The 13,141-nt window shown below is 47.5% G+C and overlaps 1 protein-coding gene across 2 annotated transcripts in view; it reads left to right on the top strand.

The window, feature by feature from the left end:
* MAU2 (MAU2 sister chromatid cohesion factor) overlaps positions 1-13,141 on the top strand; it is a 34,558-nt gene that overhangs the window by 1,708 nt on the left and 19,709 nt on the right. For both annotated transcript variants that reach the window (XM_029216711.1, XM_029216710.1), the window contains exons 2-4: positions 10,342-10,359; positions 10,946-11,011; positions 11,652-11,747. In XM_029216711.1, the coding sequence (XP_029072544.1) occupies positions 10,342-10,359; positions 10,946-11,011; positions 11,652-11,747 (180 nt within the window). The remainder of the gene's footprint in view (positions 1-10,341; positions 10,360-10,945; positions 11,012-11,651; positions 11,748-13,141) is intronic.

The raw sequence follows: 13,141 nt of genomic DNA, 5'->3' as shown, positions 1-13,141 counted from the left end.
TGTTTTTTGAGGAACCTCCATACTGTTTTCCATAGTGGCTGCACCAATTTACAGTCCAACAGGGCACAAGGGCCCCCTTTTCAGGGCTTCCCTGGTGGCACAGTGGTTAAGAATCCGCCTGCCAATGCAGGGGACATGGGTTCGAGCCCTGGTCCGGGAAGATCCCACATGCCACGGAGCAACTAAGCCCGTGTGCCACAACTACTGAGCCCGCAAGCCACAACCAGTGAAGCCCACGTGCCTAGAGTCCATGCACCACAACGAAGAGTAGCCCCCGCTTGCCACGACTAGAAAAAGCTCATGTGCAGCAACGAAGACCCAACACAGCCAAAAATAAAATAAATGAAATAAATAAAATTATTTTTTTTAAAAAAAGGGACTTGAACTTAAATAGACGTTTCTCCAAAGAAGATAGCCAATAGGCACATGAAAAGATGCTCAGCATTGCTAGTTATTAGAGAAATGCAAATCAGAACTACATTGAGGTATCACCTCACACCAGTCAGAATGGCCATCATCAAAAAGTCTACAAATAATAAATGCTAGAGAGTGTGTAAAGGAAAGGAAACCCTCCTGCACTGTTGGTGGGAATGTAAATTGGTGCAGCCACTATGGGAAACAGTATGGAGGTTCCTTAAAATAGAGTTGTTGGGCTTCCCTGGTGATGCAGTGGCTAAGAATTCACCCACCAATGCAGGGGACACGGGTTGGAGCCCTGGTCCGGGAGGATCCCACATGCCTCGGAGCAACTAAGCCCTTGCGCCACAACTGCTGAGCCTGTGCTCTAGAGCCCGCGAGACACAACTGTTGATCCCACGCGCCACAACTACTGAAGCCTGTGTGCCTAGAGCCCATGCTCTGCAACAAGAGAAGGCACCGCAATGAGAAGCCCACACACTGCAACAAAGAGTAGCCCCCACCTGCTGCACCTAGAGAAAGCCCATGGGCAGCAACGGAGACCCAGTGCAGCCAAAAATAAAATAAATTAAATAAATAAAAATTTTTTTTAAATCTAAAAAAGAAAACCAAAAGATGCCGGCAGCAATGTATATATTAAACAACAAAAAAAAGTGGAGTTGTCATATGATCCAGCAATCCCACTCCTGGACATATATCGGGAAAAGATGAAAACTCATTCAAAAAGCTACATGTGCTGAAATGTTCATAGCAGCACTGTTTATAATAGCCACAACATGGAAGCAACTTAAATGTCCATCAATGGATGAATGGATAAAGAAATGTGGTATATGTATACATAATAGACTACTACTTATCCATAAAAAAGAATGAAATAATGCCATTTGCAGCAACATGGATGGACCTAGAGATTATCATACTAAGTGAAGTAAGTCAGACAGAGAAAGACAAATAGCATATGAGATCACTTATATGTGGAATTTAAAATATGATACAAATGAACTTATTTTAAACAGAAAACAGACTCACAGACATAGAAGACAATCTTATAGTTACCAGGGGGAAAAGCGGTAGGGGAAGGATAAATTAGGAGTTTGGGATTATCAGATACAAAGTACTATATATGAAACAGATAAACAACAAGGTATAGCACAGGGAATTACATTCAGTATCTTGTAATAAGCCATAATGAAAAAGAATATGAAAAAGTATATGTATGAATATATGTAACTTAATCACTTTGATGTACACCAGAAACTAACACAGCAGTGTAAATGAACTATACTTCAGTTAAAAGATAAAAATATATAAGCGCTTGAGCATTTGTGGATTTTGGCATCCTCAAGGGCTCCTGGAACCAATCCCCTGAGGATACTGAGGGACAATTGTATCTTCTCCCATTCTCTCCATTCTGCCTTTTTGTTTTGTTAATAGTTTCCTTCCTGTGCAAAAGCTTTTTAGCTGGGTGTAGTCCCATTTGTTTATTTATTTTTTTAAATTTATTTATTTAATTTTGGTTGCATTGGGTCTTCGTTGCTGCGTGGGCTTTCTCTAGTTGCGGCAAGCGGGGGCTACTCTTCATTGCGGTGCGCAGGCTTCTCATTGCGATTGCTTCTCTTGTTATGGAGCACAGGCTCTAGGTGCGCGGGCTTCAATAGTTGTGGCTCGCAGGCTCTAGAGCGCAGGCTCAGTAGTTGTGGCACACGGGCTTAGTTGATCCGCGGCATGTGGTATCTTCCCGGACCAGGGCTTGAACCTGTGTCCCCTGCATTGGCAGGCGGATTCTTAACCACTGCGGCACCAGGGAAGCCCCCATTTGTTTATTTTTGCTTTTGTTTCCCTTGCCTGAGGAAACAGATCCAGAAAAATATTGCTAAGGTTGATATCAAAGAGTATACTGCTCATGTTTTCTTCTAGGAGCTTTATGGTTTCAGGTCTTTAAGTCTTTCATCCATTTTAAGTTTATTTTTTTATATAGAGTGAGAAAGTAATCCAGTTTGATTCTTTTGCATGTGGCTGTCCAGTTTTCCCAGCACCATTTTTTAAAAATATTTATTTATTTATTTTTGGCTTAGTTGGGTCTTCATTGCAGCACGCGGGATCTTTCATTGCAGTGCGTGGGCTTCTCTCTAGCTGTGGTGCGTGGGCTCAGTTGCCCCACAACATGTGGGATCTTAGTTCCCCGGCCAGAGATCGAACCCACGTACCCTGCATTAGAAGGCTGATTCTTAACCACTGGACCACCAGGGAAGTGCCCCAACACCATTTATTGAAGAGGCTGTCTTTTCCCCATTATGTATTCTTGCCTCTTTTGTCGTAGATTAATTGGCTGTATAAGTATGGGTTTATTTCTGGGCTGTCTGTTCTCCATTGATCTATGTGTCTGTTTTTGTGCCATTACCATACTGTTTTTATTGCTGTAGGTTTGTAGCATAGTTTGAAATCAGGAAACATGATACCTCCGGCTTTGTTCTTTTTTCTCAAGATTGCTTTGGCTACTCACGGTCCTTTGTGTTTTCATAAAATTTTTAGAATTATTTGTTCTAGTTCTGTGAAAAATACTATTGGTATTTTGAGAGGGATTGCATTGGATCTGCAGATTGCCTTGTGTAGTATGGTCATTTTAACAATATTAATTCTCCCAATCCATGAGCACAGTATAGCTTCCATTCGTTTCTGTAGTCTTCATTTTCTTTCATTGATGTCTTAGAGTTTTCAGAGTATAAGACTTTTACTTCCTTGGTTAGATTTATTCTTAGCTACTTTACTCTTTTTGATACAGTCGTCAATGGGATTGTTTTCTTAATTTTTTTTCCTGATAGTTCATTATTAGTGTATGGAAACACAACAGATTTCTGTATATTCTGTATCCTGCAACTTCATTGAATTCATTTATAAATTATATTTTTTGGTGACATCTCTAGGATTTTCTGTATATGGTATCATGTCATGTGCAAACAGTGATAGTTTTACTTTTTCCTTTCCATTCAGCCTGTTTCTAGCAGTGGTTCATAGTCACTGTATATATATATATATTTTTTTTTATAAACTTATTTATCTTTGGCTGCGTTGGGTTTTCATTGCTGTACGCAGGCTTTCTCTAGTTGTGGTGAGCGGGGGCTCCTCTTCATTGCAGTGCATGGGCTTCTCATTACAGTGGCTTCTCTTGTTGCGGAGCACGGGCTCTTGGTATGCAGGCTTCAGTAGTTGTGGCTCACAGGCTCAGTAGTTGTGGCCTATGGGCTTAGTTGCTCTGAGTCATGTGGGATCTTCCCGGACCAGAGCTCGAACCTGTGTCCCCTGCATTGGCAGGTGGATTCTTAACCACTTCGCCACCGGGGAAGTCCAGTCACTGTGTATATTGTCCTTATCATATTTTGCCCACTCAGTGCTGTCAAGGAGAAGCAGCCATGCCTCAGATTGCTTCCTTGTAGCTGCTTGGCTTTTGGACCCATAATTTAAATCCTTATCATCGTGGAGAGTTTTCCCTCGATTTTACAGAACCCTAAATCTTGTGGGGTCTTCCATAGAGCCACAGGGTACCCTCTGTAGGTCGCATTGTCGTTACACCTGGAAATACCTTTCTTTCTGTCAGGTGCATCCCCACGTGAAAGTTTGTCCAGATTTCAGTTAAAGTGCCATTCTTTGTAATGTTTTCCTTCTTTGGTTGTTTCTGATCTCCTTTTGCATTGCAGTGCAAGCATGCTTTTTTTAAACTTCATTCTTTATTAGCTGTGCATTTTTTCCAAATCACGGAGCTGTCAACTTTTATTCTTTCCTTTCCTTTCCTTTCATTCTTTACTAGGTAAAGAATCATATAAGTGCTATAGATAAAACTTTTAATTGACCTCTGAACTTAGTATATTACATTCATCTTCCTTAACTGTTATTTTCATCATCTTTTGCTTTCCCTATGAGAGATCCTAACCTCGTTTGTAATCACTTTTTTATATATATAAGGGTAGATTATTATTTCTGTTTCCTCAACTGTATTTGTAAGCTTTCCAGAAGGAATGTGTAATATACTCACCCATCTGCTTCATCAGTTCATTTGTTAAGGGTTCCCATCAGAGGGACGGAGGGTATTTCTCCCTTTCCTCAGCAGCTTTATCCAAGTTGCAGCCATTGGTCTCTCAGTCATACCTGCCTCTGCAGGCCTTCGGAGTACCTGCTGGCTGCCTCATTCCCTGGATCTGTTCAGCAGGTCCTGTAACTATTACAGTGCATGACAAGACACTTCACCAGAGAGCCTTCTCTTTTTGCTTATGGTTTTGGCAGGGATGGGGATGTATCTACAGAATTCTTTTTTTTTTTTTAATTTATTTATTTTTGATTGTGTCAGGTCTTCATTGCTACACACGGGCTTTCTCTCGTTGCGGCAAGCAGAGGCTACTCTTTGTTGCGGTGCAAGGGCTTCTCACTGCGGTGGCTTGTCTTGTGGAGCACAGGCTCTAGGCACGTGGGCTCAGTAGTTGTGGCTCACGGGCTCTAGAGCGCAGGCTCAGTAGTTGTGGCGCACGGCCTTAGTTGCTCCACGGCATGTGGGATCTTCCCAGACCAAGACTCGAACCCGTGTCCCTTGCATTGCACGCAGATTCTTAATCACTGCACCACCAGGGAAGTCCCCTCAACAGAATTCTTGACTCCTTTGGGACTCTGACTAAATCATTCATGATTATAAGGAATGTCACTTTACATCAAAATCTCTTGGCTAGATACTTTGTGAAGCTATTTCTACAGGTTTTGTCAGATTGTGTTCTTTTTCATTTCATTTTTGCCTTGTTTTCTTTCCTCTTGCTACATACTATTCCTGTGTAAATTTTCAGTCTTCTCTTATATTTTACTGTTTTTCAAACAGTTCCATTTCAGTCATTTGTGCTTCCACTGTGGAACTGAGAATCTTTATATCTGTACTTAGATGTGTATTTATTTCCCCCTTAACTTTCTTAATTTATCTGGAAAGTGCATCATCATCCTTAGATTTTGCTGATTTGAAAGCCACAGAGGAATAAATGCTACTTCTCTGGAATGGATTGTTCGTTATTTGCTATAATCCAGGCAGTCATTCTTTGGACAGTGGTCTTTAGTGACTGCAGCACCTGTGTTGATGCCATGTTTGCTTTCTCTGTGTGTTTGCAATGGGGCTACTTTTTAGTGGTTGTTCGTCTGACTTAGAAAGCAGCTCCAAACTGCCAGTCAGATACTCCTTAATTGTGCTTCCAGGTTTAGCCCGAGAGTCTATGGCTACCTTCCCAGCAAGTGATTAAAAGCTTCCCTTTCTTATTTTAAGGCCTAAAAGGGCTCAATTCTGGGCCTTTCATCATCAGGCACAGATGGAGCATATCTTTCATCCTTTAGGATCATGGCTGTGTCCTGGTAAATTCCATGCCACATCAGCTGGGAGCAGAACGTGGTACAGAAGCTGCATTTGCAGAACTTGCTGTTAAGCATTTTCATGGAAGAATTATCTGTGCTTCCTCCTGTTCGCATTTCCATTTTCTTCACTCATTCTCTGAGTCTCCCCTGACTTCAGGAAGTGAAATGTGTTTAGGAACCTTTACTTCATGATGCTACCAACTTGCCCCATGTCTCCCCTGCAACCCCTACTTCTTCCGGTTCCTGCCTAGGAATTATTACAGTATTCTTGGTGCTTTCCACATGCCAGGCCCTGCGTTCACGGTTCTTGGAGCATTGTCTCTTTGGATCCTCACCAAACCCACAAGGTAGAGACCACTTCCGACTTGCCGATGGCAGTACTGACCGGGATGCTTGTAGCCGTGGTCACATGGCAGAGAGAGGCAAGGCTGGCTCCTAAATGTTGTGCTTCCATCCCAGAGGAGTTGCAGTTGATAACTATTTCTACACATTTTGGTGACTTAAAAAAACCTGATTTTTAAGAAAAACTTACCTTGGTTATGAGGTACAAGAAGCCTTGAAACACTCAGCCCTGAACTGAATGCCCTAGGAATGAGAAGTGTGCTGATCCCAGCCCTTCCACCCCTCAGGGTGCATGCTAGCCCTGTGGTGACCCTTGCTTTTCCTGAGAACCCCAAGGTGACCCCAGAGGCTTCTGGTAGGGTCATTCACATCTCTGCCTCACACCTGCAGGCTTCCTGGCAGTGACGGGACTCTCAGTTTGGCTGCTTTCGCATGACAGGAAGAAGACATAAAAGTTATACTTTAGTGTTACAAAGTAAAACATAGGTTGAGGTAGCAACCTTGGATAATTTGTGAGATGGACGTATTTTCTAATATCTAGATTTCTGATTATGAATTTATGTTGCAAGTTAAAAAAGGTACAAAAGCAAAGTGATTTGACTGGCTTCTGACTGACAATCCTGGGGAAGTGACTGGCTCTCCATGACATGGAGCTAGTCCTACAGCTTCAGAAATGGGTCATCTTGGGGACGGCTCAGGTGTCACTGACACTGATGCCTGAGCAAGAAACAGTGACGTTTAAAGACAAGGAGATGTCTGATGCCACTTAGGAATTAGAATTTGTGTTTAAAAGGCATAAGCCTGGGCTTCCCTGGTGGCGCAGTGGTTGAGAATCCTCCTGCCAATGCAGGGGACACGGGTTCTATCCCTGGTCTGGGAAGATCGCACATGCCACAGAGCAACTAAGCCCATGCGCCACAACTACTGAGCCCACATGCTGCAACTGCTGAAGCCCGAGCGCCTAGAGTCCATGCTCTGCAACAAGAGAAACCACCACAATGAGAAGCCCACACATCACAAGGAAGAGTAGCCCCCACTTGCTGCAACTAGAGAAAGCCCTCGCGCAGCAACGAAGACCCAATGCAGCCAAAAAAAAAGGGCATAAGCCTCAGTTCTGTGGCCATTTGTGCATGAGGAAGCCCTCATTTCCTTGTGATGATAAAGTCATCATTCATGCAACAAATGTTTCCTGAGAGCCTCCCGTGTGTCAGCCCCTTCTAGGCACTGGGGACACAGAATCATGATGAGGCACATTTTGGGGCTTTATCCAACATCCCCAGTTTGTGTGTGTGTTGAGGGCTGGTGGCTCACAGTGCATGCATGAGAGAATGGTGGCAGATCATGGCTCTGGGAAATGGATGCTAAGGACCACTAGGATCCAGCTCCTCCAGGAGTTGGAGTGTTGCTAACTCCCATGTGGGTCCACACCTCAAACTTTGTCCGCTGGCCCCTAGAGCAGCGCTCCTGACAGCCTCTCACACTGACAGACAAGGCCTTCCAGAAGGTTTGAGTCTTCAAACTTTACACATTACTTTTCAGCTCTCCCCGTGGTCACGAAAGGCCCCAGGGGGATGTGATGCTCTTTCTCCAGCCCGCAGGTCAGAAAACAGAACTGTCAGAGATAGAAACTGATCATTAACAGACACATCTGACTTATAGAAAAGAGATGTTAGTGGGGTCCAGCCCAAATGTCTACTGAATAGATGTTAACCACATAAAATCCCCAAATGAAGAGACATTTGATGGGCCCATGTGGGCCTGGGCCCAGCAGCACAGGCCAAGGCGCTGGAGAAGTCGGCATAGTGGGGCCCTCCCCAGGCAGTAGGCAAATGGCTGTGTCCCCTCACAGTCTGCCCACCATGGACATACTTCTGTGGACTGTCCTCACGTGAATTTGGAGTATGCCTTGTGCAGTGGGGAGAGCATCCCTGGGGCACAGACTCATAAGGAAGGCTTCTTCGCCCCACTGGAGGAGTTTCACCTCTTGTTGCCTTCTTCACCTCTGTTGGGGAACAGTGACACACAGATGTAGTCAGCTTTACGCCAGGTCCTGAGGCATGGCCAAGCTTGACTTGGAAACTCAGCTGTAGGTGATGGCTTTACTGAGGCCACTCCGCCCTGGCTGCCAGGCTGGGTTGTTGAGAGCAAGCCACACGGCGCTCCGAGTGGAAGGCAAATGCTTCTCATGTGTGTCTGTATCCATCCTGTACTCTCTCTAAAGGGCTCCCCTTGAGTATGGAGGCCTTGCCTGAGATATGTCTTGCATGTGGAGATTAAGTTATGGAATTACAGAATCTTGAGGTGGGACCAGGTCTTAGCGTGTCCCTAACCAAGCTTTTTAGTCACAGAGTTTCCTACACGGTGTCTTTGTCCCTCCTCCCAGTTGGTGGCCTTCAGGAGTGTCTCTAGCTCGACTGCCCTTCCCAGTGAGGAGGAGTGGCTTCTGTAGAAAGCTGTGTTTACCAGCTTCATGATGTCACACAAGGCTGGAGCTAGGCCTGTCCCCACTGTCCATGTAGGTGGTATTCAGCCAAGGAGCCTCACTTGGGGCCACACTCCTGGCAGCAGGCACTGGCCGTGTCCCTCTTGGGACCCTGAGCTCCTCCTGACCCTGTTGCAGGGGAGCCTTGGGAGGGGACACCCGGGCTGGCTGCGGAGTGCCTTTTGCCTGGGCTCTATGTGCACGTGCACTTGTATGTGTGTGTGACAGACACAGGAGCCTGGTGGCTCTCCATGTTCCCTCTTTCTCTCTGTTCTGTCCCTCTCCTCTACTCCCATAGCTCCCTCTCCTGGCCCACCTGTGTCTCTGAGGCAGCTGGTCTCCAGACCAGCTCCAAGTCTTGCCGAGCCTCTTTGGTGACTTCCCTGGCCACCACTCAGCCTCAGAGACATCTCGAGCTCCAAGGCTGTCCCGCTGGCGTCACTGGCCTTTCTCCCTGGCGGCCAGCAGACCCATGGGCCTTCAGCCTCTTTCCTCTTTCTCCTCCTCCCTCTGCGTCCTTTGCTGCATCTAAGATGCTCTTAAAACTTGGATCTGATTGGGTGCTTTTGTTTTATGCGTCTGACTGGGTCAGGCTCCAGGGGTGACATCAGGGCATTCTTACCCACAGTCACATGAGTGGCACAGAGACCAAATGGGCCTTCCAGCCTCACCTCCCTGGCCCTCTGCTCTTCTTTGCCTGGAGCACCTCCCCTTCCTTCTTTGCCTGGTAACACCCATACTTACATCCTCATCCTTCAAGGCCCAGCCCCAGACACCCCAACCCCCACCACCTCCCTCCACATGCGCGCGCGTGCACACACACACACCACACACCATACACACACACCACACACACATACACACCACACACACTGTTCTCCCACGGAGCATGGCAAGTAAGAGTCTTCTGTTGGGCTCTGGATCTGCCTTCCAGCAACTTCTGAGGCTCGGAGAATGTTTGCAGGATGAGTGGGTCAGCAGGAACAGCGTCAGGTATATGCTTGAGTCCTTGATAGTCTGACAGACTGTGGTCAGTGTGGTGGTGTGGCGGACTGTCCTGGGACCTCACCGCCTCCTGTTGGAATGTGAAACTCCAGGACACAGTTATGGCCAAGTGGGAGCATGTCGTTATCTGAACCACGTCCCAGCCTGTGTACTAGCAGAGAGGGATGGTGAGCTCAGAACTCAGAATCATCCCTGCTACCCCTGGCCAGGTGCTGCCCACACCAGTCCTTCCTGGAGTACTCTTCCCTCCCCTCTGAGGCTAACTTTGCTCATTTCCAAACATCTTTTAAATGTCACTTCTCCAGGAAGGACTGACACCCACAGACCGACTCTCTAATTGTAATTAATTCCTCACGTCATGATTTGCTCTTGGCGTACTACAGTGAGTGTCATGTGGTGGCCCCTCTGTGCTCCTTCCCCTTGTGAAGCATTGCTGCTGTAGTGAGAGAGGGCTCCAATTCTGACTCCGGAGCCTGGCAGGATGGGAAGCCCGTGAGTGGGGGAGCAAGTTCATGTTCCCTTTCCCCCAGACACGCCCTGGTTGCTGGACTAGAGGAAAAGCAAGCCCACCCTCTTAGGCTGAGCAGTCCATCTTCCCACTTAACCGAACACCTGCAGCCTTTGGTGACAAGACAACCTGTGTAAACCCCAAAGTGGAGCCAGTTAAGCAGGTGCAAAGAGTATGGTTGAGAATTAATGCTTTTTTCTTTCTCTTTCAGTGGTTGATATCACAGCAAGTATCCTTTTCTTGGTACTGTTCCCTTTAAGGAAAACTCTTTCTAAATAAAAAAAATGTGTTATAAACTTGAATCCTACCTATAATGCACACCTTGGGTTTGGGCTTTGCCCCACAGATTACCTGGAGCATCCCTTCAGACCAGTAGCTTCTCCCTGGGTGCTGTGCTCCTCTTCATGCCCCAGCCTCTAGCTCCACACCCAGCCAGCAGCAAGCTCAGGGATTACTGGGGGAATATGTGAACTAGGGGTTTTAGAGCGGGTGGGGATATGCCCGTCCGGCCAGTCTCTGCAGTGCAAGAACGCTGAGCTGTGGCCCTTTTTTTTTTTTTTTTGCGGTATGCGGGCCTCTCACTGTTGTGGCCTCTCCCGTTGCGGAGCCCAGGCTCCGGACGCGCAGGCTCAGCGGCCATGGCTCACGGGCCTAGCTGCTCCGCGGCATGTGGGGTCTTCCCGGACCGGGGCGCGAACCCGTGTACGCTGCATCGGCGGGCGGACTCTCAACCACTGCACCACCAGGGAAGCCCTGTGGCCCTTTTAAACTGACCATTTTGCAGTGTCTCTACTTCCTTAACTGGACATCATTAGATCCCGCAGTTTGAAGATGTTAAATTTGAAGCAGCAAGTCTTTTGTCTGAATTATACTGTCAAGAGGTAAGAACATATGAAGGTTTCTGAAAGCAAACTCTCTCTCCCTGTAGCAAAGCACAGTGGCAAACTGGGACTCTCAGGAGTGGATTCCCTTCCGGCTTTTAAGACTTCTCATAATTTTCTTATCTCCCACGCCTGGCATGGGGCAACCATGGGTGATCACTTGCTAACAAAGGCTAGCAGAATCTTTTTCTACCGAGGACTGTTGGAAAACAGCCTTGTTCCTAGGCTAAAGGTGATTAGTTCCTGAACAAGTTTATATAGTTTACCTTAAGCTGGTTCCTGATGTCAGGTGTAGCTGAAAATTGCCCTTCCCACCGTTGAGCAGTGACCCCTTTTCATGCCCCTGACCCCTCTCTCTGGTTGCAGAACAGGAAAGACAGCAATTGTTATCAATTTGACTGTTCAGGATTTTGAACTAAAGCTAGTTTCCGTTTAGTTGAGTGGGGAGTTATTTTAAGGTCGATACAAAAACTTCCCAGCCAGTGAGTCTAATAAAATATCTTTTCTTCTTTAATCAAGCACACTGGCAACCCACAAATCCTTTGGTAAGTGTGAACAGGAATGGCCTTCTGGCTCCGCAGCTGCTGCATAAGGAATCCAGCTTGCTTTTTCCTCCCCAAACTTCACTGTTTCCTTTCAGAATTCCGTTGATGCAGCAAAGCCACTGCTGCGGAAAGCAATCCAGATCTCACAGCAGACCCCGTACTGGCACTGCCGCCTGCTCTTCCAGCTTGCTGTGAGTACTGTGGGCCTGGCCGAGATGCATGGGTGCCTGTTGGGGGCCGTGACCTTGGGGCACAGCTGCCTCAAGTACAAATAAGCAGACTCTGGGACACACGGGTCTTCCTCAGGCTGCAGTACTGAGCGGATGGGGACACAGGAACGTTTCTTTGACCTGCTCACAAGTCCCCTCCAGACTGTCGCCAGGAGGCGGTACTCCCAGGGTGGGCCTCTCACTCAGCAGCACCTGGGGTGATTGGTGGGAGTGTCCTTCCCCTGGAGCTGACTTGGGGCCTAGTCTTCATGTTTCTCTCCCTCCTGTTGCTCCCTTTGGCCTGCATTCATCAAAATTTAGGGAGCATTTCTTGCCAGAGGTCAACTCTGTTTTCTGAGAGCTGTGCAGAGATTCCAAGGGACTGCCTGTTGAGCAAGAAACGCTGGAGTCAAGCCTTTTCTCCTAGAGCCCACTTTTGGGGCCTGCTGGGGTATAGCCTCACCCTGGTCTCCACACAGCCCCTCTGCCCTCAGCCTCCCTTAAGCTCCTCAGATGTAGGTGGTGCCTGGTCCCTGCACTCTGAGATGCTCAGCTGGTGAGGGGCTCTCTACGCTGGGCTTTCCTGGCTACAGTGGAGGAGTCTGCAGGCCGGGGGCTGGGTAGACTCCTTCATGAAGAGTGCCTCTTCATCCTGGGGTCTGCCCACACTTCCCCAGCACTGGCCATCCTCTATCCTCTCCTGACCCTGACACAGCCTACCCACCAGGCCATCTCTCGCCCACCCTCCACGATAAAGCTCCATCACCTGCCTGAACGCACAGTGGGTGCTGGGCTGCAAGTGTCCCCTGCTCCCTGGGGGAGCATTAATGCCAGGAGGATTTGGCTCAGAGGGTCCCCTGCTGAGAAGAGCTCACCTAGCCTGGGCCCCTGCCTTCCCTCCAGGCTTTTTTCTGCCCTGCACGTGCACTGTCCTCCTTTTATCCTCCATGTGCTTTTGTGCCTGCTGGCAGAGGAGGAAGCAGGCCAGGCGGTGAGTCACCTGCCTCAGGTCACAGTATTGGTTTGTGCTATGAGCATGGATCCCAAGATCTCAACCAAGGCCCCACAGGTGTCCCTGCCTTTCAGCCTATCAAAGCTTCTGGGTTTGAAACTCCCATAGGTACTTACCCCTGAAAGAGTCCCTCCTTGTTTGAGGCTCCTCTGGCTGCTCCCCTAGTGACCACCCCCTGAAGGTGACCTGGGAAGCATTCAAACATACTCGCACAGCCTTGGAGGGGTCTGCACCTGTGAGTGTTAACTGCTGGCTGTATGCACCATTAAGCTTAGATGATGTACACTATAAACAAAGTGGAGTTCTGTACCCAAACACTGTTGATGAGATAATATGCTTAGTTTAGCTGAAAACTGACACTGAG

Source organism: Monodon monoceros, unplaced genomic scaffold (genome assembly GCF_005190385.1).
Source record: "Monodon monoceros isolate NGI ecotype Baffin Bay Population unplaced genomic scaffold, NGI_Narwhal_1 Super_Scaffold_12, whole genome shotgun sequence".
In the NCBI taxonomy this organism is placed as follows: Eukaryota; Metazoa; Chordata; class Mammalia; order Artiodactyla; family Monodontidae; genus Monodon; species Monodon monoceros.
The sequence above is the reverse complement of the archived record's forward strand: the minus strand, read 5'-3'. Positions and strand labels throughout refer to the sequence as shown.